Source organism: Hakea prostrata, unplaced genomic scaffold (assembly GCF_041222555.1).
Source record: "Hakea prostrata isolate BN-2017 unplaced genomic scaffold, UWA_Hpros_2 contig_101, whole genome shotgun sequence".
Taxonomy (NCBI): Eukaryota; Viridiplantae; Streptophyta; class Magnoliopsida; order Proteales; family Proteaceae; genus Hakea; species Hakea prostrata.
This window is the reverse complement of record NW_028291220.1, coordinates 21,426-49,273: the sequence shown is the minus strand read 5'-3', so window position 1 is coordinate 49,273 and position 27,848 is coordinate 21,426. Positions and strand designations below refer to the sequence as shown.

The 27,848-nt window shown below is 41.3% G+C and overlaps 1 protein-coding gene across 1 annotated transcript; it reads right to left on the bottom strand.

Moving 5' to 3' along the window:
- Window positions 1-17,059: 17,059 nt before the first annotated feature.
- LOC148998883 (peroxygenase-like) lies at window positions 17,060-18,968 on the bottom strand. The gene is made up of 4 exons (XM_089141640.1): window positions 18,790-18,968; window positions 18,545-18,694; window positions 18,166-18,472; window positions 17,060-18,076 (listed from the first exon to the last, which is right to left on the bottom strand). The coding sequence occupies exons 1-4, from the start codon at window positions 18,899-18,901 to the stop codon at window positions 17,926-17,928; spliced, it is 720 nt and encodes a 239-aa protein (XP_088997766.1). The 5' UTR covers window positions 18,902-18,968; the 3' UTR covers window positions 17,060-17,925.
- Window positions 18,969-27,848: the final 8,880 nt, after the last annotated feature.

Here is a 27,848-nt window from a genome sequence, read left to right as displayed (position 1 = left end):
TTGCGCTTCTTCATAGGGACCGTCATAATACTCAAGACTGCAGGATAGTCTAACAACATTGTACAATAAAGGAATGAGTTTCAAAGAAACCCAGTAGAAGGCGCTTAAAATCCATAATAACATAAATGGCAGGATTCCGGAACAAACATAAATGCAATATGATATGAGACAAACAATGAATGAATGAATCTAACTCTATGGATGCTGGTCTCTATTGGCGGACATGCTTTAAGTCATAGCACCGTACTTCTTTAGGAAAGTCCACTCACATCCTCAACCATTTAAGATATCTTGGATTCTCTCACGGATCATTTCACCGGTCTTGAGCAGCCGATTGGTAATGGGTCCTTCATCCCTCGGGACAAACCTTGGCAGGGGGTTAAGTCAACACACTCTCTCACAACCATTTGGTATAAGTACGGCGCATGTCGTGGTAAAACCTAGCCAAATGCAAGTCTTCTACTTGGTTACATCAAGTCAGATCCAGATACTTCCATTCCTCGTCCCCGACGATCCTTTCCGGTATCCTTCACACTAGAGTCGGCGTATCCTATGGCACCGACCAACTCGGACTACGGACTCATCAACCCTATTGATCATCCACATATGGTAAACGGGAAGCTCTCACGTCCTCTCACGGGTTGGTTACCGGTCTTAAGCGCCCGTGAGCCCAAGTCTAACCATATGCAACCCTACCAATAAATGGCCCCCACAATGTGATTCCCGTCCTCTCACGGGTTGGTTACCGGTCTTGAGCGCCCATGAATCCCCATTGCTACCACGGGTCGTTCGGTCTCAATACCCCTCCGATTAGGGTCTGACATAATAGGACATCCTAGCCAAACACTACTAGACAATCCTAGATATGTCATCCAACAGTTTAGGAAGGTGTCCAGAGGGCATCTCCGGAAACATCCCATAATATTCCCGTAGTAGTCCAAGGACGAAGTGTCGAAAGGACACCTCTCCTTTCCAAACCATACGTAAGCATACACATGCATCAATTCATATCATCACATATATGGTAACTACATATATGGAAAGAAATCAGTATTACAATCACTTGTATAACATTGGTAAGTAAATCATACATGAATCAATTCAATATGAATAAGTAATGCTACTGTAATCAAAGTTATGCAACAGTAGTATATCATTGTAAGAATCTAATTTAGGAAACATATTCATGATATTCAAATATAGAAACTAGATTCATGCTATCTATGTAATTAAGGAAATAACCATCCTTACCTTTTATAACTCGCAAAAGGATCCTAAGAAATCAAGTAAGATCTTGGCAAACTTGAGAAGAAGGTCCTAAACAAGTATATACAACATATTAGGAAAGATCCCTAACAGAAAATATATCAAAACATCCGAAACGCAGCCAATTCAGAGTTGCCGTACTCATTGGTCGAGTGGATTGGTCGAGTGGTCCAGCGACCAATCAGTCGACCAATGCAGATAGAGCCTATAAAATCAGAGTTTTAAGATATGAAATCCGAATTTGGTGGTTCAAAAGGGTACTAATCAAGGGGTAGACTACATCAGTAGTATTCTAGCATATAGGGGACCTCAAAACACTAATCAAATCAAGGTATCAAGATCCAAATTAGGAAACAAAAAGTTACCATAATTAACTCAAACATGGATCTTGATGAATTTGAAATAGAAAACAAGGACAAGAACTATAGGAGGATGGATCATTGCTTTCGGTAATGAAAACATGAAAACATGCATAGGTCTTCATGGAATAAGGCTTAGAAGCATAAATCTAAATAAGGAAATAAAACCTACCATATATGTAACTATCATGCATCATGAAGAACACATAGTAAGGTAGAAGAGAACAACTAGAATTCTATGGACTATGGATCATGGAAAGAAAACACAACCATTAACCACTAACATGATCAATGAAAGAAGATCCAAAGAGATCAGAATTCAGATTAGAAGATTAACAGAGATTAAATCATGGTTTGATCATGAATCCTTCAAAAGCTTGCAATGATCATGGTTAAGATCATTGTTCTAGCCTTAAATCCTTAGGATGATCATGAGAACATGTTCGAGATGTTTGCAACAGAGGATGCAGCATCTCTTCTACTGTCTCAACTCAAAAAGGAAAGAAACACAAAGATGGAGGAGAAGAAGAGAGAGTAGACATACCTTTTGATGCAAAAAGAAGAGTTCCGACGAAGATCCGTCAAGAAAACACCAAGGATGCAAGAGAGATGACTTGCAGAGGTCTTTGGTTTGTTCCAGAGGGTTTGGAGGCAGCAAATACGAAGTGGACTCGAGGTTGGACTTAAATAGAGCAAGAATCAACCTAATTGCCAAAGACAAGACTCATTGGTCGAGTGGATTGGTCGACTGGCCCGGCTCGACCAATCGATCGACCAATGCCGACAAAGAAGGCCAAAACAGGGAATTGAAGGTCCGGATCAAATCCAAACCTAAAGGGGTTTTGCACACAAGTCAAGTGACTTACCTAATAGGTAGAAATGCCTTCAAACCAAGATAGAGAGCACTCCAAGTCCATCAACTAATTAGATCTTCATCGGGATTCGGTTTCCATAAATAGAACCTCATCATCAACTTTCATGGATTCAAAGCCAGACACCAAGTCCTCTACTGGGATGGCCCAAAGCTGACTTCTTACTTTACTTCGGGTCATCGGACCTACAAACAACAAGGTTTCCGGGTCAAGGTTAGGGCTGGGTTTCACATTCTCCCCCCTTAAAGAAATTTCGTCCCCGAAATTGAAAGCGTACTCGTGCTTCCAAAGAGGTAAGGAAACTTCTCCTTCATGTCTTCTTCCTTCTCCCAAGAAGCTTCTTTAGGGGTATGGTTCTTCCACCGAATCTTCAACAAAGGAATGGCGCGATTCCGCAGCTGCTTGTCCTTCCTATCCAGGATTTCGGCCGGTTCTTCATCATAGGTCAAATCAGCACTAAGTCCTTCAGTGCTTGCTGCAAAATGTGTTCCGGATTCTCTATGTATTTTCGGAGCATCGAAATATGAAACACATTGTGCACACCAGCAAGAGACGGAGGTAATGCTAATCGATACGCAACAGTCCAACCTTTTCCAAAATCTCGAAAGGTCCAATGTAACGAGGGCTAAGCTTTCCCTTAACATTGAATCTCATCACACCCTTCATTGGTGAGACCTTCGGAAAGACTTTCTCTCCAACTTGAAATTCCAAATCGGTCCTTCTCTTATCAGCATAAGATTTCTGTCCTCGATCAGGCAGACTTAATCCTTTCTCTTATCATATCAACCATAGCACTTGTAGCTTCAATCATCTCAGGACCTAAGACTTTTCTTTCACCTGTCTCTCACCAAAGTACAAAGGTGTCCTACAAGTACTACCATACAAAGCCTTGAATGGAGCCATGCCTATTGTTGCTTGATAACCGTTGTTATAGGCAAACTCAACCAAAGCTAGGTGTTCATCCCAATTACCACCCATATCCACCACACAAGATCCGAGCATGTCTTCCAATGTCCGGATTGTCCGCTCGGATTGTCCATCGATCGTGGATGATGAGCTGTACTCAAGTTCAATTGGGTTCCCAAGGCCTTCTGCAAACTATTCCAAAACCTTGAGGTGAACCTAGGATCACGATCCGAAACAATACTCAATGGCACACCATGCAGACGAACCACATTATCCACATAAATCCGGCTAGCTTATTCAGAGTATGAGTGATCTTCATAGGAATGAAATGGGCTGATTTGGTCAACCTATCAACAATCACCCACACAGTGTCATTGCCTTTACTTGTCCGAGGCAAGCTAGTCACAAAGTCCATGGAGATATCTTCCCACTTCCAACTAGGAATAGGAAGAGGTTGAAGTAATCCAGATGGAGGTTGTCGAACAGCTTTCACACGTTGGCAAGTCTCACACTTGGCAACAAAATCATCAACATCCGCCTTTAGACCAATCCACCAAAAATGTTCCTTCAAGTCCTTGTACATCTTGGTGCTTCCCGGGTGTACAAGAGAAAGACCGACCGGTGTGCTTCCTTCAATATTTCTTTCTTAACTTCATCGTTTGCAGCACACACAGTCTTCCTCTAAACAACAAAGCACCATCCATGGATATACCAAAGTCGGGGTCCGACTCGAGATTCGAAGAAACCTTCTCAACTTTGGTCAAAAACTCTTGATCGAACTCTGCAGAGCAACAATCTTATCTCTAAGACTAGATCTTGCCGTCATGGCGAAAGAATAAAATCAGAATTCTCGGGACGATTTCCAAACCAAAACTCTCAATAGAAGACCACAATGGTAAACTCAAAGCATTCAAATCCAAAGTCTTCTTCCTGGTTCTTCCTACTAAGAGCATCGGCAACAACATTTGCTTTCCCAGGATGATACTGAATATCACAATCATAATCGGAGACTAGTTCCAACCATCTCCTTTGTCTCATGTTCAACTCCTTTTGGGTAAAGAAGTATTTCAAACTCTTATGATCCGTGAAAATGGCAATCTTCTCACCGTAAAGATAATGTCTCCAAATCTTCAAAGCGAAGACAACGGCAGCAAGTTCTAGATCGTGAGTGGGGTAATTTCGCTCATAATCCTTCAATTGCCGAGAAGCATAGGCTACGACCTTGCCATGTTGCATCAGTACACAACCCAAACCAATCTTTGACGCATCGGTATAAACTGTCATACCACCGGAACTATCGGGTATAGTCAAAACCGGGGCACTTGTCAATCTATCTTTCAACTCTTGGAAATTCTTCTCAAAGGCGTCAGACCAAACAAACTTCTCTTCTTTCCTGGTCAACTTAGTCATAGGAGCAGCCAACCGAGAAAAGTTGTCAATAAACCTTCGGTAGTAACCCGCCAATCCAAGAAAACTTCTTATTTCCGTTACTGACTTCGGTCTCTCCCAATCAGCCACAAACTTGGACTTTTTCAGGATCGACACGAATACCTTCGGCTGAAACTACATGACCAAGGAAAACCACTCTCTTAAGCTAGAAATCACACTTGCTAAACTTAGCAAACAACTTCTTTTCCCGCAACCTTTGCAAAGTGAAACTTAGATGACTCGCATGCTCTTCTTCGCTCTTCGAATAGATCAAGATGTCATCAATGAAAACAATCACAAACTTATCAAGCACATCATGAAATACTCGGTTCATGAGGTCCATGAACACCGCAGGAGCATTGGTCAATCCGAAGGGCATGACTCTAAACTCATAGTGACCATACCGCGTTCGAAAAGCTGTCTTGAAGATATCACTAGACTTCACTTTCAATTGGTGATATCCGGACCTTAAGTCAATCTTTGAGAACACCACTGCACCCTTCAACTGATCGAAGAGATCATCGATTCTGGGCAGCGGATATCTATTCTTGATAGTCAACTTATTCAACTCACGGTAGTCGATGCACAAGCGCATACTACCGTCTTTCTTCTTGACAAACAAGACTGGAGCTCCCCAAGGTGACACACTAGGCTGTACGAAACCTCTATCAATGAGCTCATTCAACTGATTTTGCAACTCTTTTAACTCGTAGGGAGCCATCCTATACGGAGCTTTAGATACCGGTGCAGCACCAGGGACGAGATCAATAGAGAATTCGACATCTCTGTCCGGGGGCACTCCCGATAGATCATCGGGGAAGACATCAACAAAGTCGCAGACAACTCGACTTCATCGACTCTTTTCTCCACTATACCCTTGCCTTCGGATGAAGCATCATCCACTAGGGCATAGACTTGCATCGGTCAGAGACAGCACCTTCTTACAAACCCTTCTCTTTTCACCCCGAAATTCAAAGACCGGACTTCCACAAATATGGAACTGAATCTTCTTTGAGGAACAAAGGAACACAGCTTTGTGGGCTGTCAACCAATCGATTCCCAAAATAACATCGAAATCCTTCATGTCAAGAATCACAAAATTGGCTTCCAAGTTCTTCTCACCAACCAACACAGGACATTTAGATAACCCCTTATCTAGTTTCACAACAGACCAGTAGGTGTACTAATCAATAAACAACTAGACAACTTCTCGGGGATTAGGTTAGTCTTCTTGATGAATGCAGATGACATGAACGAATGAGATGCACCCGTATCAAATAAGACAAATGCAGAAATAGAAGCGACTAACAATGTACCCGTAATCACATCATGGCTTGGATCCCGCTCGATCTTGAAATACTGAAAACTCTACCGAGAGGGAGGAGCAGGAGCACTCTTCACCACTTGGGGCGGGCTGCTTTGGGCCGGCCGCCGGACAGCACGAGCGAAATGACCAGCTTGCTTGCGAGAAGCAAACAGATTGCTTGGATCCAACAGGGGTGGCTGCAACAGAGGGCTTCCGAACAAAAGGCCTTGCACTTGCACTTGCACTTGCACTTGCACTTGCATTTGCTGGTGGTCGGTTTCCGCCATATCGTTTAAACCGGCCGGGCTGCTGAAAACCCGTGTTCGACCTACACTCTTAGCCCGAAAGGTAGGAGTGGGGTAGGGTGTAGGTCTCACATAACGACGGTCATTGCGATCCACCAAACCAGAATTCCTTGATCGCCAAGGCTTTTGCACACGAGCACTTTCCTTCTCTCGTTTCTTCCAACTTCTTCGAGTTCCGCACCACTTGAGCATAGCTCACTATAGGCCGGACTGTGAGGTAAGCTTTAATGGCGGGCGCAGTCCTTTGAAGAACTTCTTTGCTTTGGCGAGGTCTTCCTTCAAAGAATCTGGAGCAAAAAATGAAGCTCCTCGAACTTCTCGTTGGTACTCCAACACGACAAAGTTCCTTGAGTCGTAATCATAAACTCAGCTTCCTTCGCATCCTTCACCGCCTCGGGAAAGTAGTTCATACAAAAAGCCTCTTTGAATAACTCCCAAGTTACAACTCCCGCATGCAAACCTTCCAACACAGGACGAGTGGAAATCCACCATGCATCAGCTTCTTGTTGCAACTTCGCTCGGCAAACAAAATCTTCCGAGCTTCCGAGCATTGCAGATGTCGGAAAGCCTTCTCCAACTCACGAAGCCACTTGTTAGGAAACAAGGGGTCCTTGGTAACTCCAGTAAAAGTGGGTACTTGCATCTTCGTAAAACTCTCCATCAAAGTAGTATGAGGAGTTCCAGCTAAACCTCCCGCATTCAGGATCGCGGCATGAGGATTCACATTAGCACCAGCCCGGGTCTCATTATGCAGAGTCATGAAACCCACCAACATCTGGTTGAACCGAGCTACTTGTCGCTGCATCATATTGCCCATAATATTGGCAATATCTCCGAAACTTCCAACATTCGGGGCACCGGGGATCTCATGAGTACCCCGATCAGCATTTGGTATCTCACCACCTCCATGAGGTACTTCACCACCTCCATGACCACTTGGATTCACCACGCCCACTTCTCGAGTAACCATTCTCGCAAAAACCGAGAACATCAAAATACCGAATTTCGAAGATTCAACATAAACCACAAGTCCAAATGATTTGAAAACTTAAATCATGCTCAAATATATCCATATAGTCATCAAACAATATTCCATAAGGCAAAAATCACATTTTCCAAAAATTCAACAGCAAATGAGGTCACTGTGACCATTGGTCGAGTGGTTGGTCGAGTGACCCAGTCGACCAATGAGTCGACCAATGAAGACAGAATGCGAAAATTCGCATTATAAGCCTCATTTCCACATTCCAACCTCATTCTAACTTCTTCCAAAGGTGAGAGAGCTCTAGGGAAAATCTCCAAGAGTTCCCACAAGTGTTCTTGAGGTGATTTAGTGCTTCAACAACAACACCACAACACACCATCTTCACAAACAAGGTAAATCTCTCATTCTTCCTTCCATTATCATCTTCTCATGCTTGCATTTCAATAAAACCATGCTTTACTTGTATCCAATGCTAGAAATCATGCTTAGGAATGCTTAGAAACATATTCCCTAGGTTTTAAACACAATACCATGCATAGACAACAAGTTTTAACACATTTGGTGCTCATCTCGCAAAGTTTTATACCGAAATTGATATCTTTAGAAAAATTTCGTTTTCTCTCAAACCGCTTGAAATTTTCGCACGAGATCAAATGCTACATGCTCAAGATGACATTGTAGATAGGTCCATACAATTTGATTTAACCAATTTCAACTTTTCAAAAATCCAATTTTGACCTAAATTGCAAAATCCCCAAATTTCCTTCTTGCTGAATTTTTCGCTTTAATCCAAGTTTTCGATCGATTTTCATCAAAACGACTTCATAGACATGAAATTCCAAGTATTGCGCACATGCTAGTATGTTCAAATCAAATTTCCCCCAAATTTGAAATTTTCCAAAAAATTACGAAAATACCCTTTTGGCTCAAATCTTAAAATAGCACTAATTGGAAATGTCTCTTGTCTCTTCCACAGATATACACCATGCGAGGGGAGGACGAGGAGGAGGTAGAGGTCGAGGTCGCATCGTAGGTGCTCTTAGAGGCGGAGGTCGGGTTCCTTTCGAGCCTAGAGAGGAGGTTAGGAGACCGGACATGTTTGACACACCTCGGAGCCGAGTTTCGTACGAGGCCTACTTCAGCTATTGTAACATCGAGATGGGGCGTCTACTTCATTTACGCCAGCTCGAGCCTTTAGGATCCGGCAGAGGTTCGACACTTTACGGTGGCCTCATCTCTTCACCGAGGATTTGCCGGTATACCCGGAGCTAGTGAGGTTGTTCTTCAGCGGAACCTTACTTACACAGAGGAGGCTCGAGGCCGGGGGACATCCACTCAGACTTGTCCTCGGGAGCGGGGTCCTCCCGGACTCGGATTCGCTTCTCTACCCGGACACCGGCTGAGATCTTGCAGGTCCCTTACTATCCACAAGCAGGTGTGTGGATACCGCAGGAGCGGATCTGGATAGCCATCTCGATGCCGTACGAGCTTCGCGAGATATGCTCTACGCTATGGGATAGCCGTCGATGCTACACACCGTGGACTAGCGGACGGATGACGGGCTCTCGCACGTATTATCGGTCGCATAGTCGGCCGAAACATCATGCCGAAAGCCGGACATCACCATCGGGTCACGGTGATGGAGGCCTTGGTCATCTACCGCATCTACATGGGCTTCGAGATCGATCTCTCCTACATCATTCAGCGGGTCATGCTGGACTTAGTTCTGCGGCCTAGCATGCGGAACCTTTGCTATGGGAGGCTTCGACTTTGATCTTCGGGCATTTCGGGGTGAGTTTCGAGGATACACCGATGGACACTAGATCACGGGGATACCCCATTGGGACTCGGACCATTCGACGGATGAGACTACATCGGTTAGAGAGATCTCCTGGTCCAGAGGGTGAGGATGATGATGAATCGGAGGATGAGGATCGGGGATCGAGGGATGGAGGAGAGGATATCGGTCCCGATAGTGATGATCAGGCCGGAGATGATACTGATATGCGCGAGGCTGAGCTCGTGCATCACGAGTTTCCTTCATCACACTTCGAGGCAGGGCGGCCCTTCACATGCGGTTCCGGAGACTTCGGATCTTGGTGCACAGATGAGATCGATGACTTCCATGCTAGAGAGGATGGAGGTCGGACAGGAGCAGATGTACGAGAGGATGGAGTCACGACAGGATAGGATAGAGCATCGGGTGACTCAGCTAGCGAGAGGAGTTCGGGGCATACGAGAGATCGGAGTAGATCACCTAGATAGACCTGTACTTTAGGATTTTCCATTTATGCATTTCGGATGTAATCATTGTAAAAACTTTTGAAATTAATGAAGTTCATTTTGTTTCTCTTTAATTATTGTATGTTATGCACTTTTCTTTTCCTTGCATTAGTGTCATTTGTTCAAGTATAATTATGGTATGTTATTCGAAATGTTCTATATGCCTCAAAGGTCAAGTTTCTAATTCAGTGTTCTATTATTCACTTCTAAGAGTAGAAGAGTCATTTCAGATCAATGACTCAGGAATGTTCAGTTGTTGTCTTTTGTGGTTAGGATCTCCTCGAACTAAAGGCTCTGATACCAATCATCACGCCCTCCCGGCCCGGTACCCTATCCGGCATACCCGAGAGTGTGATCCACAGCCGAAGATCGGGTATCGAGTGATCAACCTCCCACATAAACAATAACATGATCATGAACAATCATAACAATAGTGCGGAAGATAAATCATAGATCCAATAATGAAAGAATGAATCATAAACGAATCAGAATAATAAATATAATCAGAGTATCAAACAGATAAGTAAAGTGAAGCAAAAATCCCACTTTACATCCAACGGAAAAGTAGCTCTAAAGAATAAACTAGACAAAATCTAATCCCAAAGCAAGTACATTGGGTAACTAAATTATTCTCCACTTTATAGACAACATCCTTGTAGGTGTAAATCTCATAAATAGCACAAGGACGCTTCCACTCAATGGTCGGACTAAGCATCGTACGGAGCATAACCACTCGCGGGATCTTCAGAGTAATTGTGGTAACCGCAATCACCTTCCTGGAGATATGTCTCTTCGCCTTGCGCTTCTTCATAGGGACCGTCATAATACTCGAGACTGCAGGATAGTCTAACAACATTGTACAATAAAGGAATGAGTTTCAAAGAAACCCAAGAAGGCGCTTAAAATCCATAATAACATAAATGGCAGGATTCCGAACAAACATAAATGCAATATGATATGAGACAAACAATGAATGAATGAATCTAACTCTATGGATGCTGGTCTCTATTGGCGGACATGCTTTAAGTCATAGCACCGTACTTCTTTAGGAAAGTCCACTCACATCCTCAACCATTTAAGATATCTTGGATTCTCTCACGGATCATTTCACCGGTCTTGAGCAGCCGATTGGTAATGGGTCCTTCATCCCTCGGACAAACCTTGGCAGGGGGTTAAGTCAACACACTCTCTCACAACCATTTGGTATAAGTACTTGGCGCATGTCGTGGGTAAAACCTAGCCAAATGCAAGTCTTCTACTTGGTTACATCAAGTCGATCCAGATACTTCCATTCCTCGTCCCCGACGATCCTTTCCGGTATCCTTCACACTAGAGTCAGCGTATCCTATGGCACCGACCAACTCGGACTACGGACTCATCAACCCTATTGATCATCCACATATGGTAAACGGGAAGCTCTCACGTCCTCTCACGGGTTGGTTACCGGTCTTAAGCGCCCGTGAGCCCAAGTCTAACCATATGCAACCCTACCAATAAATGGCCCCCACAATGTGATTCCTGTCCTCTCACGGGTTGGTTACCGGTCTTGAGCGCCCATGAATCCCCATTGCTACCACGGGTCGTTCGGTCTCAATACCCCTCCGATTAGGGTCCGACATAACAGACATCCTAGCCAAACACTACTAGACAATCCTAGATATGTCATCCAACAGTTTAGGAAGGTGTCCAGAGGGCATCTCCGGAAACATCCCATAATATTCCCGTAGTAGTCCAAGGACAGAAGTGTCGAAAGGACACCTCTCCTTTCCAAACCATACGTAAGCATACACATGCATCAATTCATATCATCACATATATGGTAACTACATATATGGAAAGAAATCAGTATTACAATCACTTGTATAACATTGGTAAGTAAATCATACATGAATCAATTCAATATGAATAAGTAATGCTACTGTAATCAAAGTTATGCAACAGTAGTATATCATTGTAAGAATCTAATTTAGGAAACATATTCATGATATTCAAATATAGAAACTAGATTCATGCTATCTATGTAATTAAGGAAATAACCATCCTTACCTTTTATAACTCGCAAAAGGATCCTAAGAAATCAAGTAAGATCTTGGCAAACTTGAGAAGAAGGTCCTAAACAAGTATATACAACATATTAGGAAAGATCCCTAACAGAAAATATATCAAAACATCCGAAACAGACCAATTCTGGAGTTGCTGTACTCATTGGTCGAGTGGATTGGTCGAGTGGTCCAGTCGACCAATCAGTCGACCAATGCAGACAGTAGCCTATAAAATCAGAGTTTTAAGATATGAAATCCGAATTTGGTGGTTCAAAAGGGTACTAATCAAGGGGTAGACTACATCAGTAGTATTCTAGCATATAGGGGACCTCAAAACACTAATCAAATCAAGGTATCAAGATCCAAATTAGGAAACAAAAAGTTACCATAATTAACTCAAACATGGATCTTGATGAATTTGAAATAGAAAACAAGGACAAGAACTATAGGAGGATGGATCATTGCTTTCGGTAATGAAAACATGAAAACATGCATAGGTCTTCATGGAATAAGGCTTAGAAGCATAAATCTAAATAAGGAAATAAAACCTACCATATATGTAACTATCATGCATCATGAAGAACACATAGTAAGGTAGAAGAGAACAACTAGAATTCTATGGACTATGGATCATGGAAAGAAAACACAACCATTAACCACTAACATGATCAATGAAAGAAGATCCAAAGAGATCGGAATTCAGATTAGAAGATTAACAGAGATTAAATCATGGTTTGATCATGAATCCTTCAAAAGCTTGCAATGATCATGGTTAAGATCATTGTTCTAGCCTTAAATCCTTAGGATGATCATGAGAACATGTTCAGAGATGTTTGCAACAGAGGATGCAGCATCTCTTCTACTGTCTCAACTCAAAAAGGAAAGAAACACAAAGATGGAGGAGAAGAAGAGAGAGTAGACATACCTTTTGATGCAAAAAGAAGAGTTCCGACGAAGATCCGTCAAGAAAACACCAAGGATGCAAGAGAGATGACTTGCAGAGGTCTTTGGTTCTGCTCCAGAGGGTTTGGAGGCAGCAAATACGAAGTGGACTCGAGGTTGGACTTAAATAGAGCAAGAATCAACCTAATTGCCAAAGACAGCACTCATTGGTCGAGTGGATTGGTCGACTGGCCCAGTCGACCAATCAACGACCAATGCTTGACAAAGAAGGCCAAAACAGGGAATTGAAGGTCCAGATCAAATCCAAACCTAAAGGGGTTTTGCACACAAGTCAAGTGACTTACCTAGTAGGTAGAAATGCCTTCAAACCAAGATAGAGAGCACTCCAAGTCCATCAACTAATTAAATCTTCATCAGGATTCAGTTTCCATAAATAGAACCTCATCATCAACTTTCATGGATTCAAAGCCAGACACCAAGTCCTCTACTGGGATGGCCCAAAGCTGACTTCTTACTTTACTTCGGGTCATCGGACCTACAAACAACAAGGTTTCCGGGTCAAGGTTAGGGCTGGGTTTCACAATGTCATCCAGTAATCATGGTAGTGCTAGATGCATCAGTGAGCATGTGTCCCATACCACAGCCCTCTGATATCTCCAGCCAAGATATGCCAATGGAATAACTCTTTCATCACAAATACACTACATCACTCTTCATCATACCATGAACAGTTGTGCATTGTCATAAAAGATAAAGTACATAAAAGAACATTATAAACAGCAAGTATACATTAAGATTCATATGCTTTATACAATTACAGCAAGCTACATGATCAAAGAATAGTAAATAGAACAGTTGATTCATCATGTATATGTAATTGCATATAAATAAGAATGCATGTCCTTACCTTGTAATTTAGTAGAACCTCTTAAGTTGCAATCCAACAATAATTATAAGACTTTAAGTAAAAACAGAGGACACCTAGACATAGGGTTACAAGAATATATAAGAGTCAAGAGTCAAATCAAAGCCAAAATCAAACCGACACAGTCACTAGAAACCAGCCGGTTGCTTGTGGCGGTTGCTTAGGTCAAGCGACCGCCCTTGTTTCAGACAGTTTCCAACTCCGAAAATCAGACTTTTGATCATTCGATTTCAATCCATTTTGGGACGATCTTAGTCCGAATTTCAATCTTAATAGATCTATAACAAAGGGGTAACATGAAACCCTAAAATTAACACAGATCTATTACCCAAATCATTCCCCTTGATTAGATCCATCCATTTAACAAATGCGGGGATTCGTTTATGGACAAGATCCCATCAAGAATATTGGAAAGAGACCTACAACTAAAGTGGGTAACCACTAACAAAATGGGGATGGGTTCATATCAATTAGAAGTTGAAAAGAAGAGAATGGGAGATGGAGATTCATTACCTTAACCAGAATCACCAAATACAGAGGGGAAGAGGTTCCAGATCACTAGCAGCACTTCGCCCACCTTCCAACACGTTTCCACTGCCGTCTAATCGCCCAAAATAGCAATCCCGAACATAATAATTCGTTAATAGAGTGAGGGTTGCTATTTATAATGAATAAAGGGCAAAATAGGGCATTTTCCCGCAAGCGAACCTTGGCGGTCGCTTGGGGTGTCGCTAGGTTCAATCAACCGCCTCAAGTAACCGCCCCTTAGTATATTGCTATGCAATGGTGCTTTGCTCAAGGGGTTGAAACCCAAACACAACCTAACCCTAATCAACACATGGGGGAGGTCTTACCTTCATTCCGGACATCTCCAGACACCTCATGCCTTGATCTAGAGATCGAACTTCCCAGCAAGACAGGTTCATCAACAAGAGAATCCAGATCCATTGGTTCTAGATATGGATCATGGACTTTTATCCGAACACTCAACAAATTAACCCAACTAAAACTTTGGGTTCTCGGACCTGCAATATGGATTCCAGGTTAGAAATACGGGGGTTGTTACAGTTACAACCTAGTTAAGCCCTATACTAAGTAGGAAAATGAAACATAAACAAATAGAAATAAAACTCTAGACTTATTAGGAAACATAATCGTATTCTAATTAGAAAACCTCAGTCCATGTTTTCAACAAGTACAAACCTCTTTTGAAGATACTATTGAGAAAATCGATGAATTACAATGGACAAGAGATGAAGATTTCTGCAGAGACTATTTGTTGAATGTCCTGTGAGATAGACTTGCAGAAACCTATAACAGGTTTGAAAGTGCTAAAGAAATATGGAACAACCTAGATACTCAATATAAAAAGGAGGAAGAATTGTCCAAAACTCATCTAGTGGACAATTTCATGGACTTCAAATTCGTTGAAGACAAAGAAATAATCCTCAAGTTATAGATCTTGAAAACCTAAGATCCAAACTAGTCACAGAAAAAATAAATGTTTGTGATCAATTTATTGTTGGGACAATTATTTATAAGTTACCATCGACCTGACACTCATTTGAAACTGAGATGTATAGGAAAAAGGTACAGGTGGGGCTGGATGATCTCAAATGGTTTATACGGATCGAAGATGAGAATAAACTTAGAAATAACTTGGAGATGGTGAATAGACAAAAATTTGTTGCAAATATGGTCACTCATCCCAAGCATAATTCTAAGCAAACCAAGCCACTAAAAAGTGAACCCAAGAAGTTGGAGGCCAAAAGGGCTATCTTAAACAAGAAGAAGGGAAAGTGCCACAATTGTGAAAAACGGGGACACTATGCGATTGACTGTAGACTACCAAAAAGGAGTGATGGACACACTAAAAAAAAGAAGTCAACATAATGATTGATAACATTGAGCCTAGACACTTTGAAGCCATGGTGGGCATAAAGGAGGTCAAGACCAGTACTTCTTCAGATTGGTGGTTGGACTCAGGAGCTACATGTCATGTTTGCCACAATAAGAACTTGTTGAATGACAACATAGAGGTTTCAAAGACTGTAACAGTTGCAAATGGAGCATTAGCCATGGTAACCCAAAGAGGAGCTGCAAATCTGATTTTATCTTCAGGTAAGAGACTGATTTTAAAAGATGTTAAAGTAGTTCCTAATTTAGAAAAGAATTTAATTTCACTTAGCCTTTTATACAATGCTAGCATGTGTATTTCTTTTCATACTGGTAGTGTAACTTTAACTATTAACTCTCACTACTTTGGACGTGTTTATCTAATTAATGGTATGTATAGACTAAGTTTACGAAATGAGACCATAAATCATACTATGTCACGTTTAATTGACCATAATACATTGCATTGTAGACTAGGACATGTGAACTATAGGAAGATTGTCCAGTTTTCCAAAACTTATAACATATCATTAAATATATCTAAATATTTTAATAGATGTGAAGTGTGTGTCCAAACAAAAATTACTAGAAAATCTTTTCGTCAGGTTTCTAAAAGCACACAATTTTTAGAATTAACACATTCTGATCTTTGTGATTTAAAAAATTTCACAACTCGAGGAAAACAGAAGTATTTAATTACCTTTATAGATGATTACTCTAGATATTGTCAAGAAGAAGCTGATCTTCTAGTTGAGTTCCTTTGCATGCCTATGGGCAAATCACAATGCAGTGAATCATCCTTCATTCCCAATTATTGTACTGATGTACAGAGCCAATATCTGCCACACTAGATCATCCAGTTATTTACAACAGCTAGTCACAGTACGTAATGATAAGCAAAACAGAGGCAAGTGATATCACTTGGCTTATTTAATCAAATCCATTTGAATATAATCAGTCATCTATAGTGTGATGGATTATATTAAAACTAGGTTCATACTAGACTTAAATCAAAATATTACTCTTACTTATATAGGGTCTCTGGTATCTCTTCCAATTTTGCTTTCCAATTTTGCTTTTGGTACCCTCAGCAACTTTAACTTAAGCACCACTCACCTACTCTGTAAATACAATGTTAAAGTCATGGGAAGAATGTTTATTCAACAGAAAACACCAAAAGCTAGATAGAAAGACTAGAAAACTTGAAACCAATATTTAAATATGCTGGATGATTAGATTCATCACTAAAACAATCTTCATTTCAAATATTTTCAAACAGATACATACAAGTTGAAGAAGTCTCACATACTAGGATTAAGCTTAGTTAAAAAAAAATTCAAAACATTATATTCTGACCTTAATATAGACTCACAAAGACGACTGAGAATCCACTCAAATTTGGAGATCAAGGGCCAAGCTCATTACTAGCTCTCTTGTTTGATAGCTTCCCTCTGATATAAGATTTCTGTGTTTACCTGGTCCTTCTCAGTTACTATGAACTTCACACTTCAAACAGGAAATAGATGGTGCCTCCTCATAATTAGTTTAGAAAATATGTAGTTTAGAAAAGAATAAACACAAATAATTTGCATTTACACCTGCAAAACTATGCTAATGACAACAAAATGTATATCAGCTCCCTCAATCTTACCCCTACTATGCAAATTGTTTCCCTTCGTTTCTTCTCCTGTACACTTCATCTGTCATGAATTTCATGGAAGCAATTCCAATTTTGTATATCACAACTTCTGTCCTCCTCGAGTACAGAAGAAGCTGATCAATGAAGGCTATCCTATCATATATGGGGAATGGTTGGATCTCAGTGGCCCAGCCTTTTGGGACATCCTAGTGCCATGATAACATTTAAGCTTCCCAATTCCTTGTACTACTTTCCATGAAAGGCAAGGCATGTCCATTTCTTCACCATTCAACCCCACCAAAGTCTCCCAATCTAAAGCTTCTTCTTCTTCCATTACCACCCCACCCCTGTTTGATCTGGGTATGGAACATTATTTGAGCAGTAGTGTTAATTTGAACCTTGATCAGTACTATTTCTCACTGTTTGCATCATTTTGGGCTTTACCAACAGTACAGCAAATTGAGTCTTATTAAGAAACCTCCCTTCGAATTTGAGTTGCAGAGCCTTAATTCTCTTTCTTCTTAAGCAGAAGAACAAAACCAAATTCTTTAGCGTTTGTTAGAACTTTTAATCATACATAGGGAGTGAAGATTTCAGCCTACATATTGATTTCCCTGCTGAGAATCTTGAAACATAAATTCTTCCTATTTCGCAAAATTGAATCCAGAATTTCAATGCAAATCCAAGAAGAGATATGGTTGTGCTCAAACATGATACTTTAGATTTACATTCATATATCATCTGTTTATTGGAACCATAAGCTGCAAATCCAAGTAGCTGATACTCAAACAACACCACCACAACATTAGATCACTGCATCTTACCAGCTCCACTCTGCATCTTAGCGCAGTATTCAAATAAGCTACCATCAAAGCAACGCCTCACAGCTTCTTTGGATAAGAAACCATCATCATCTCTCGCAAGTATATACAGAGATATCCATTCCAGCTTAGCCGCAATCCTATTAAAACCCAAGAACCAGAAAATTGTATCTCACAAGAAAACACAAAGGTTAAGAACAGAGATTAATTATAGAAACAAGGAACGAACCTGCCAATGAAATCAAAGGCAACCCTGTTGCCCTCCGTCATGTTCCATATCTCTCCAAACGTCAACTTATCAGGAACTGTACGGCCATACTTGCTGAAGATGTTCTCTAGATTCGCTGGAACAAACCTTCCTTCAGTGTCGTATGTTGCCGAGTCGCTTCCGTGCTTAGATTTGTGTATGTTGTGAATGTAAATGGGGAATAACGGAGATGGCATCCACCCAGGAAAGGTTGGGTAACTCAATAAAATATTAATGATCAAAGCCAACACAAACGATGCGATCACGTTGAACCCAATTGCTCGTAAACCTGAAATTAGTAGAAAACCACACGGATGAACATATTCATCTTTTTAAAATGGAGAATCATTTTGGTCTGTACCTGCAAAGGTTTCCCAAGGGTAGATGATGCCGTTATTATCAAAATCGAAGAAAGATACATGTTGTTGAAGAACGCTCATGTCATGAGTGTTGTGACCCGAACTGCCATTTGGGTGCTCCGTATCAGGCGCGGCCAGAGCCCTCGCCAAGTCTGTGTTTTTTTTTCCATTGAAACAGATAAGAAGAAGAGAAAATCAATTGCATGAACAAGAACAGGAAGAGATGAGAAGAAAGACAAAGATTTACAGGGCTTAGGGAGACTCTTCTCCAAATCGTTCCGGACCCTTCGTTCGGCCGTTATAGGAGCTTGCGGTGCCACTGTCGCCATTGCATCGGTCGATGATGTCTCTGTTGTCATTTTGCCGATGTCTTAATTTCCTGATTGATTTCAGAAGCAACCAAACACGAGAATCCCGACCTCTCTCTGTTCCCTGTTTGATCTCAGAAAGTAGCAAAACACTAGAAATCCACGGCTATATTTAAAGGAAGGAGAAGATTGTAACTCTTGAAATCCATTTGTGATAAACATACAAGTAAGCTAGTGATGGAAATACGTGTAGACCAACCCAAGTAAGCAGTTTTAGAAATACGTGTCAGACTGCAAGTAATTTAGTTGGGAGTTACTGCAAGGGAACACTGACACCTGGTTGCCCTAGAGTAAAGGTCAGTCTTTTAAGGGCAAACGGAGAGATTTATGCAACCACATAAGGATAGCATGAGCAGTTGGTTTCCTTGAATAGAAAGCATGAGTTAGACAGAGGTCATTTCATGATTTGTTTTGCTGATGGATGTGTCTTCCTAAGTGAAAGAAACCTTTACCAGTATAACATTCTTTCTTATTATTATGAATAAAAGGAAATCTATGAAACGAGATATGATATGATATGATTCTATAATCTTCAAATACAATTACTATGAATCACACATTAGATTGTCCTCTTATCGATTCCAATCATTCACAGACAATCTTGGGTTCTTTAGATCTTGGTGCCTAAAGAGTTGCTCCAACACTGAGGAATTACTGTTTGGGTAGAAATAAAAATTATATTGAAGACAAGAAGAATCCAACACTGCTGCTATACAAGATAGAGATAAACATTGTCAAAGATTGTCTTACCTACCAATGATATTGCTTCAGTTCTATACATTTTCTATCTACAAACCGAACCCATTCAGTCAGATCACCGAAAAATAGGTTTTTTTAAATCATTTGAAAACACCAGAAACAGGGCAAGAGACTCAACGATTTAGTTCTTCATCCTCTGGTGGACAGATATACACGCATAGTCAAAATTTTGAATTTGATTCGTTTTCGTTTTAACATTCGAATTCAAATGATCTAATTAATAATTGGATTTGAATTCAGATATGCTTATTTTAAGTTGTATTTTATCCAATTCAATTAGATATTTGATAGATATTATCTATATCTAATATCCATATCGGATTTAAAGTTTAATTTTGAGGAACACAACATTATCTCTTCATTAATAATAACTAATTACAATAAACAATTAATAGTTACTCTAATCGGATGTTGAACTACATTTGGATAATTTTATCTGTCCACATTATCCGAAAATCCGATTAACTAAATGATGCGTCCAAATCTGCTCAGCCCTTAGATTACTGATAAATGCCCTGCAAAACAATTGTCAGATGTGGCCCGACCGTGGGGGTCGGGAGGCCACTTCCGAAGGCTAATTTAGTTAATGAACTGATCACAAAGGTTTTGGCTAATTGCTAAGCAAAAGTATGAATACGATTCCTGGGAATACGATTCAGTTACCTTCTTCGTACGTAGGTTATGACTTATATAATGTTTACCTTCTAATCCTGTCACTTAAAACTCGTTCGAGCCTTCTTCTAGTAGCCGTCGGATCTTTACGGTTACACCCGATCGTGGGGTGGTGGACAACTTCCCTTGATTGCACAATCCTTTGTTGCGGGTGAGGGAGTTACCCCAGTTTGAACGATCGTCTACTACCGCGAGCGCTAATAACCGCCCATTGGTGGGTTATCCATCCCAAAATTCCTGGGCATGTGCTCGCCTACTGAACGTGCAAAGTTTCTTCCTTAGCACGCTACCTTCAAACCCAGTTCGTTCGAACCTGAAACGGTCAGATCTTTCCCGACCGGGGTCAATGGTTAAACCAAGGGTGAACCCGGTTTCTTCATATTTTTCCCGTATCAAGAGCCCCCTAGGCCAAGCGTTCTGGAACACTGAGGGCTTGGTTTGGTTTAAACCAAGCATGGATGCTAAACGAGGATTCTGAACGATTTCTAACTCATTCGAATGTCAAGTCGCATTTATTGTTGTTGTGTCATTGTTTTCCTCGAGTTACTCAAACGTCTTCGGCTTTTACATGGGAGCCGCCACGTGTTTGTCACAGCCGAAATCATCATTGCTTTCGAATTGAAACGACGGTTTCTCTAAACGTCAACTCCGATTTGATTCATTTACGCTTTTCCAAAACGTCTCCCGATTACGATCGTTGATCTGGACTGATCCTGATCGTACACATACTCGCTGACTTGCTTATTTAAAAGGCATTCATTGCTTTCAAATTTTATTCTCTTGTCTGTAGTTTGAAACTCGTCGTTGTCTTCTTTGCGCTCTACCAGTCTTCCTACTCTCAAGCTTTCCACTCCGGTGAACAAGTAAGTTCATTGACTCTCCGCCCTTCTTTTACTTACTTTAATTACTCCTTTTGTTTTTGTACTCTCGTTTTCTTTCTGATTTAAAAATCAAAACTAGACTTTCCTTGCAATGGGAAGCGGTAGGACCTCTGTCAAGGGTCCTTCTGGACGTAACGCCGGTTAGGGTGATTCTGGTGATGAGGTCACTGTCTCCATCTCCGTTGAACAATCAGGTAACGAAGGGAAAAAATTAGCTGATGTTTGGCGTGAATTTGAAGAAGTGAGCCAAAAGAAAAAGATTGAGGTTCCAACCCTGCCCCCCTATTCCAGATCATCAAAAACTTCGAAAGCGGCCGCCAAAGCCCCTCAACAATCCAATAGACCTAAACAAGGCCCAAGCTTTTTTGTTTCTGAATATACCGAAGCCGAACTGGCTTCGGCGACCGAGCACTTTGCTTTTCCTCCTTCCTACTTTCTTTGAATTCCCAATCCCGACGAGAGGGCCAATTCGAATCCCCCTGATGAATTTTTGTTGTACTTGGATACTTTGGAAAGTGGGGTTCGCTTTCCCTTTTTCAATCCTTTGTTTTCTGTAGTCTTGAATCACTAGGATATTTGTCCCTGAATGCACCTCCCTAACAGCTAGCACCACATCGTTGGCTTTCTCGGTTTATGCTTTGAGCTTAGCATTAAATCTTCCCTTTCTTTGTTTGTACATTTTTATGCTTTGTCTCAATCCAACCCTCCAGGTTGGGTTTTCCTATCCAAGCACAACAAGACCGAGCTTGGATGGTCGGGCAACATCCTAGACAGGGGTACCTGCCCTTCTTACCACAAGGGGTGGCAAAATCGGTATTTTTTTCTACCAAGTGCCTCCATCAGATCTGAACTTTTCGATCGGCTGGAACCAGCTTGAATCGTATATCGAAGCAAACAATGCTCTCCCGTTGAGCGATGCCAATCAAGCTGCTGCCGAAAAGATTAAGTCAATTCCGTGGTTCTAAGAGATACATGGTTTGGAGATGGAATATATGGCTATTCTTCAATATTGGGGGTTGGCTCGTTGTGAGCTTTCTAATCTTTATGCTTCTCCTGACCATAATGTGGCTTCATTGAATTCTCTAACTCTAGCTTTCTTCGCAGTGCCTCCAAGGATTAATCCAGATGCCGTTCGGGCAAATGCAATCAAGGCACTTGATGCCGCAAAAAAAAGTTTGCCCCGTCCGATAACACAAGCCGAAAAAGATGCCTCCCCCTCCCCGAAGCCCTCCACTAGAGGTATAAGAATATTGAGATCTGCACTTGAAGGTTCGGGAAAAGGAATGAAGCCAATCGAGGAAGAAGAAAATGTCCCTCCTTTTGTCCGAACTAAAAGGAGGCATGACCAGACCAACGACACTGTCCCGAAAAAGCAGCGGAAGAGTCAAGGATCGGAGGAGATTTTCATCCCTCAGTGAACTCTAAAAGCGTCGGATTGGGTCACACAAGAACCTGAGAAGGCTTCTGAATGGAGCTCACTCTGCTTGATGCCGGCCGACCATCAAGCTTTCGAATCTTTGAACGATGTCGCGGTCATTCGTCTTTCTACCAGGTAATTAATTCCCCAGATTTAATGATTTTTGGATCATGGCATCCCTCAGAATTCTTACAATTATCTACCTTCTTAGGACCGCTGTGGAGAATTTTTACCAACACATTGAGGCTTTGAACCGAGTGGGTCGCAATGGTTCCCGACTTCAATATTATGATGAGCAGCTAAGGATGGCAACTCATACATTGCTCGATTGAAGAAGGAGGCCACAACTCTTGAGGAGGAGAATGCTAAAGTCAATCGTCTCAAGAAGGATCTTGATTTGGCTAATAGCCGAATTGGAACCTTGACTCATGAGTTAAAGAGTCATGAAGGAATATCTGTTGATTACGGCAAGAGGGTTGATGTCTTGATCAAAGAAAAATAAGATCTTCAGAAAATGGTCATCCCCTCCAAGCCCAAACATATTTCCGACGATCTTCGAAAAGCTGCGTTCGTAAAATATCTGAACAGTGTTCCTTTCAATGACTTGATGATCCCCTATAATACTCAAGCTTATAGAGAAGGGTAGAATGATGTGTGGAAGGCTATTCTTTTGGCTAACCCTTCCTTCGACACTACTCCCTTCCAGGCGGTTTGTCACTCTAAAGTGTTCGAGAAGCTTCAAATGCCTCCTCCCGAGTGGGCTCGGGAAGATGATGATCCTTATCCTGCCGACCCAGATATTGATCAGTACCTCAACGATTCTCCAAGTCTTTCGGAAGATGGAGCGGTCGGGGAAAATCAGAACCCTCAGAAGGAAGTTCCAACTAAAGATCCTTCAGCCATGCCAGTTCACAAACCTGCACTAGAGTGAAAGTTTTTTCTTCTTTTATTTTGTAAGGGTTGGCCCCCTATGGTCGCTTAATGAATTAATGGAAAAACCTTCTTACTTCCTTGTCTTTAGAATTTCGTACTTATTGTCACGATTGGTTCATGGGATTCCCTTTCGGGAATATCCAGAATGTGAAAGCCTTCTTCGATGATTCGGTTGGGTATTGCCTATGTTTCCTTCAGAGCCTTGCCGAATCTTGATTGAAACTGGCATTCAGAACAAGCCAATGCTTTGTCCCTCGAAAAGTCTCACTCGGTGCAAACCGATGCTTCGTCCTTCGGAAGTCTCATTCGGTGCGAACCAATGCTTCGTCCGAGGGTCTTATTCGGTTTCACCCGAAGCCCCGCTTAGGTTGCCTTGAATTTTCCTTTCCTTATTAGTCTGCCTTTATTCTATCGAATTTCTCGAGTATTGCATTCGACTCAATCCTTTTGGAGAAACCCAAACGTCTTTTCGTATTTATTTCTGGGTTAACCTTCCCAAGAATTTAGAACTTCACTTCGCATTTATTGTATTTGGGCGATGGTTCGCTTCTCAAGCTGCGCTCCTTCCTAATAGACGTTTAACGCTCCAGGTGGTAATAGTGTGATTTGATGGGTGCTCAAAACCGGTAACCACCCCGTGAGAGGACATAGATCATGCTATGGATACCCGTTAGGGGCCATTTATTGGTAGGGTTGCAAATAGCTAGACTTGGGCTCACGGGCAGCCCGAGACCGGGACTCATATCCGTGAGGGGATGTGAGAGCTTCCCGTCTACTTTTGTGGATGACCAATAGGGTTGATGAGTCCGTAGTCCGAGTTGGTTGTAGCCATAGGATACGCTGACTCTAGTGTGAAGGATATGGAACCAAGTTGGTCGGTGCCATAGGGGAAGTATCCGGATCTGACTTGATACGACAGAGTAGATGACTTGCATTGGGCTAGGCTTTGCCATGACATGCACCAATACGTATACCAATGGTGATGTGAAAGAGTGGTGACCTAATCTCCAACCATGGTTTCTGATGAGGACTTTACCCAATTACCCCGGCAGACCCAAGATATCATGTATGATTGAGGGGGAGTGACAGACGACCTAAAGAAGTATGATGCTATGGCTTAAAGCATGTCTACCTTAGAGACTAGCATACTCAGAGTTAGAATCATAATGCATTATTGTCTCATATCATCTTGCATCATATTGTGACTTGTAGCGTATGATTTGTGTATTGTGGAACGACTTGCCTTGCTGAGTTCTTTGAATTCATTTCCTTTTGTGCAATTGTTTTTGTTAGACTTATTTACAGGTACCGAAGACATTGATGGCTCCTACTACGAGGCGTATCATTATCCCTCATACTACGGTGAAGGTCCTGGCTATTACGAAGATTACGTTGAAGGTGCCGAGGGTGATTACTCTCCGCACTAGGATTGGCCTAACCTAGTTATGGGAGAGGCCGCGCTTGGTTTCTTTTGTGTATACATACAAGGACACCTTATACAAGATGGAGGAGACCCTAGCTTAGGCCCTTTTCTGTCATTCTGGAACTTGGACATGTTGTGTTAACTTTTATGGATTTACTCTTTGATACAGGAATTGTAACTTAACTTAATTAACCACTTTCCGCTGCTTTTGAGAGGAAGTGACTTCTGATCGCTCTCTCTCTCTCTTTTGAGAATTTCCTTTATATGTACTTGATACCTTATAATTTTCCGCACTCTGATTTGATTATCTTTTCTTATCCATTTTGATCTAGTTATTACTTGTTTAAAACATTGATTATATTGTTCGTGATTATGGAATCGTGTATGTGATAGGCATGGCCGCTCAATCCTTGATCCTTGGGCTGCGGATCACATTCCCGGGTATGCCAGATAGGGTACTGGTTGGGTGGATGTGACACACAAGCTCAAGGTATCAATCATGGGTTTCAATCCGGATAGTCCACAGCTTATTCTAACTGGAACTTTGGGTACTTAAACTTGCAATACTGTCACATCCACCTAGCCGGTACCCTATCTGGGATACCGAGTGTGTGATCCACAGCCTCGAAGATTAGTATCGTGGAAATCAACCTCCCACATTCACAATAATATAATCAAGAACAATACTACATCAAGGTTATCAATATTATTAAGAAGATCAAAGCAATATAACGAAATAACATCAGAGTGTGGAAATTATACCAATGTATATAGTCAAAAGGTAGAGTGAGGCGGAATATCACTCCACATATTACAGCAGAAATGTAGCTCGAAAGTCAAAAAAAAAATATTACAATTGATTCCCGAAAGAAAGGAAAGAAGTAGTAATCAAACTAAACTAGAGTTTCTTCTACTTTATAAAGAATGTCTTCATAAACATAAACTTCAGAAATTAAGCACGGCCGCTTCCACTCCAAGGTAGGGCTAATCCTGGTACGCAGCATGATCACACAAGGGATCATCACCGTAATCTTTGTAACTGCTAGCACCTTGAGTGAAGTATGCTTCATCGGTTTGCGCTTCCTTGTACTAGCCGTCATAGTCATCAATACTTGTAGAATAATCTAACAAAATATATTTGCATGAAAGGAGTGAATTTAAGAGAACTCAGCAAGGCAAGTTATCCCATAACAACATAAATAACATGATAGCAGAAACATAGCATGATGCAAAATGATATGAGACAGACAATGCATGTATGAGTCTAACTCTATGTATGCTGGTCTCTATAGGCAGACATGCTTTAAGTCGTAGCACCATACTTCTTTGGGTAGGTCATTCACTCTCCCTCAACCATCTTAGTATCTTGGGCTCTGCCAGTGCTAGTTGGATTCTGCATCCCTCGAGACATTCCATGGCTGGGGTTTAGGTCACCCCTCTCTCACATCACCATTAGTCTTAGTATTGGCGTATGTCAAGGTAAGGCCTAGCCAAATGCAAGTCACCTACTTGGTTATATCAACTTAGATCCAGATACGTCCATTCCTCGCCCCGGGCGATCCTTTCCTGTATCCTTCACACTAGAGTCAGCGTACTATGGCTACAACCAACTCAGACTATGGACTCATTAACCCTATTGGTCATCCACAAATAATAGATGGGAAGCTCTCATGTCCTCTCACGGGTTGGCTCCCGATCTTGAGAGCCCATGAGCCCAAGTCTACTAAATGTGACCCTACCAATCAATGGCCTCTCACGAGTATCCACAATGTGATTCATGTTCTCTCAAGGATATAACTCACCGGTCTTAAGTGCCCATAAATCCCCATTGTTACCATGGGTTACTCAGTCTCAATACCTTTCCGAATTGGGTCTGATATAATAGGGACATCCTAGCCAAACACTGCTAGACAAGTCCTAGGTATGACAACCAATAATCCGGGAAAGCGTCAAAGGGCACCATCGGAAATATCCCATACTATTCCCACTGATGTCCAAGGAAAGAAATGTCAAAAGGACATTCCCCAATCCCAAATCATACCTAATCAATCACAATCCCAATTCAGTCATAACGTACACAACTGATATCTCATCATATAAAAGAATACATAAAGACAAGATCAATTGGATATGCAACATATATGAGTAAGACTCCATACATGATCAAGTACATAAAGGAAATATAAAAGTAAGATCCCACTGTACTTACAGTAGTCATATCATAATTAGAAACTACAATATCAGTAGCAAATCTATGTGTTTCCCAATTTAGAAACCAGGATTCACGCAATTTATGTTAATATGGAAACAACTGTCCTTACCTTAAATAGATTCGAAGATATTCCGGATGAACAAGAGAATGAATTGAATGTTAGAAAACAAACCCTAAACAAGCATTAAAGAATCATTAGAAATAAATCCTAAAAGAATAGACATCAAACAGATCAAGACGGATCAAGAAATCCCTTCCTGTCATGCTTGGAAGGTTGGCTGGGTCGATTGGTCCAGTCGACCCAATGAACAGTACACATCCAAAATCTGATTTTTGATCCGAAACATATTCTACAAGATTTGAAACGCTACAAAACTTGGAGGGAATCCCTAAAACAATAATCTAAGATTAACTAGCATAGATTAGACATCAAACAATGATCAAAACCAATACTTACTAATTTAGAATCATAACTTTCTAATTTGATAAAATCATAGTTTTCAATAAAAACAAGCTATGAATTCAAGAGAAGAACTAGAGATGATGAGATCTCATTCTAGTAGATTAACACAGTAAATCAAGGATATAAATAATCATGAAGATGCATCCATAATGCTAGAGAAATCCAATAAAGAGTATGA

Coding starts and splice junctions, on each gene's coding strand:
- LOC148998883 (XM_089141640.1), bottom strand. CDS start 18,901: ATGACAACAGAGACATCATCGACCGATGCAATGGCGACAGTGGCACCG. Junction 18,473..18,544: donor CCCTTGGGAAACCTTTGCAG/GTACAGACCAAA, acceptor TACTAATTTCAG/GTTTACGAGCAATTGGGTTC. Junction 18,077..18,165: donor GCCTTTGATTTCATTGGCAG/GTTCGTTCCTTG, acceptor GGGTTTTAATAG/GATTGCGGCTAAGCTGGAAT.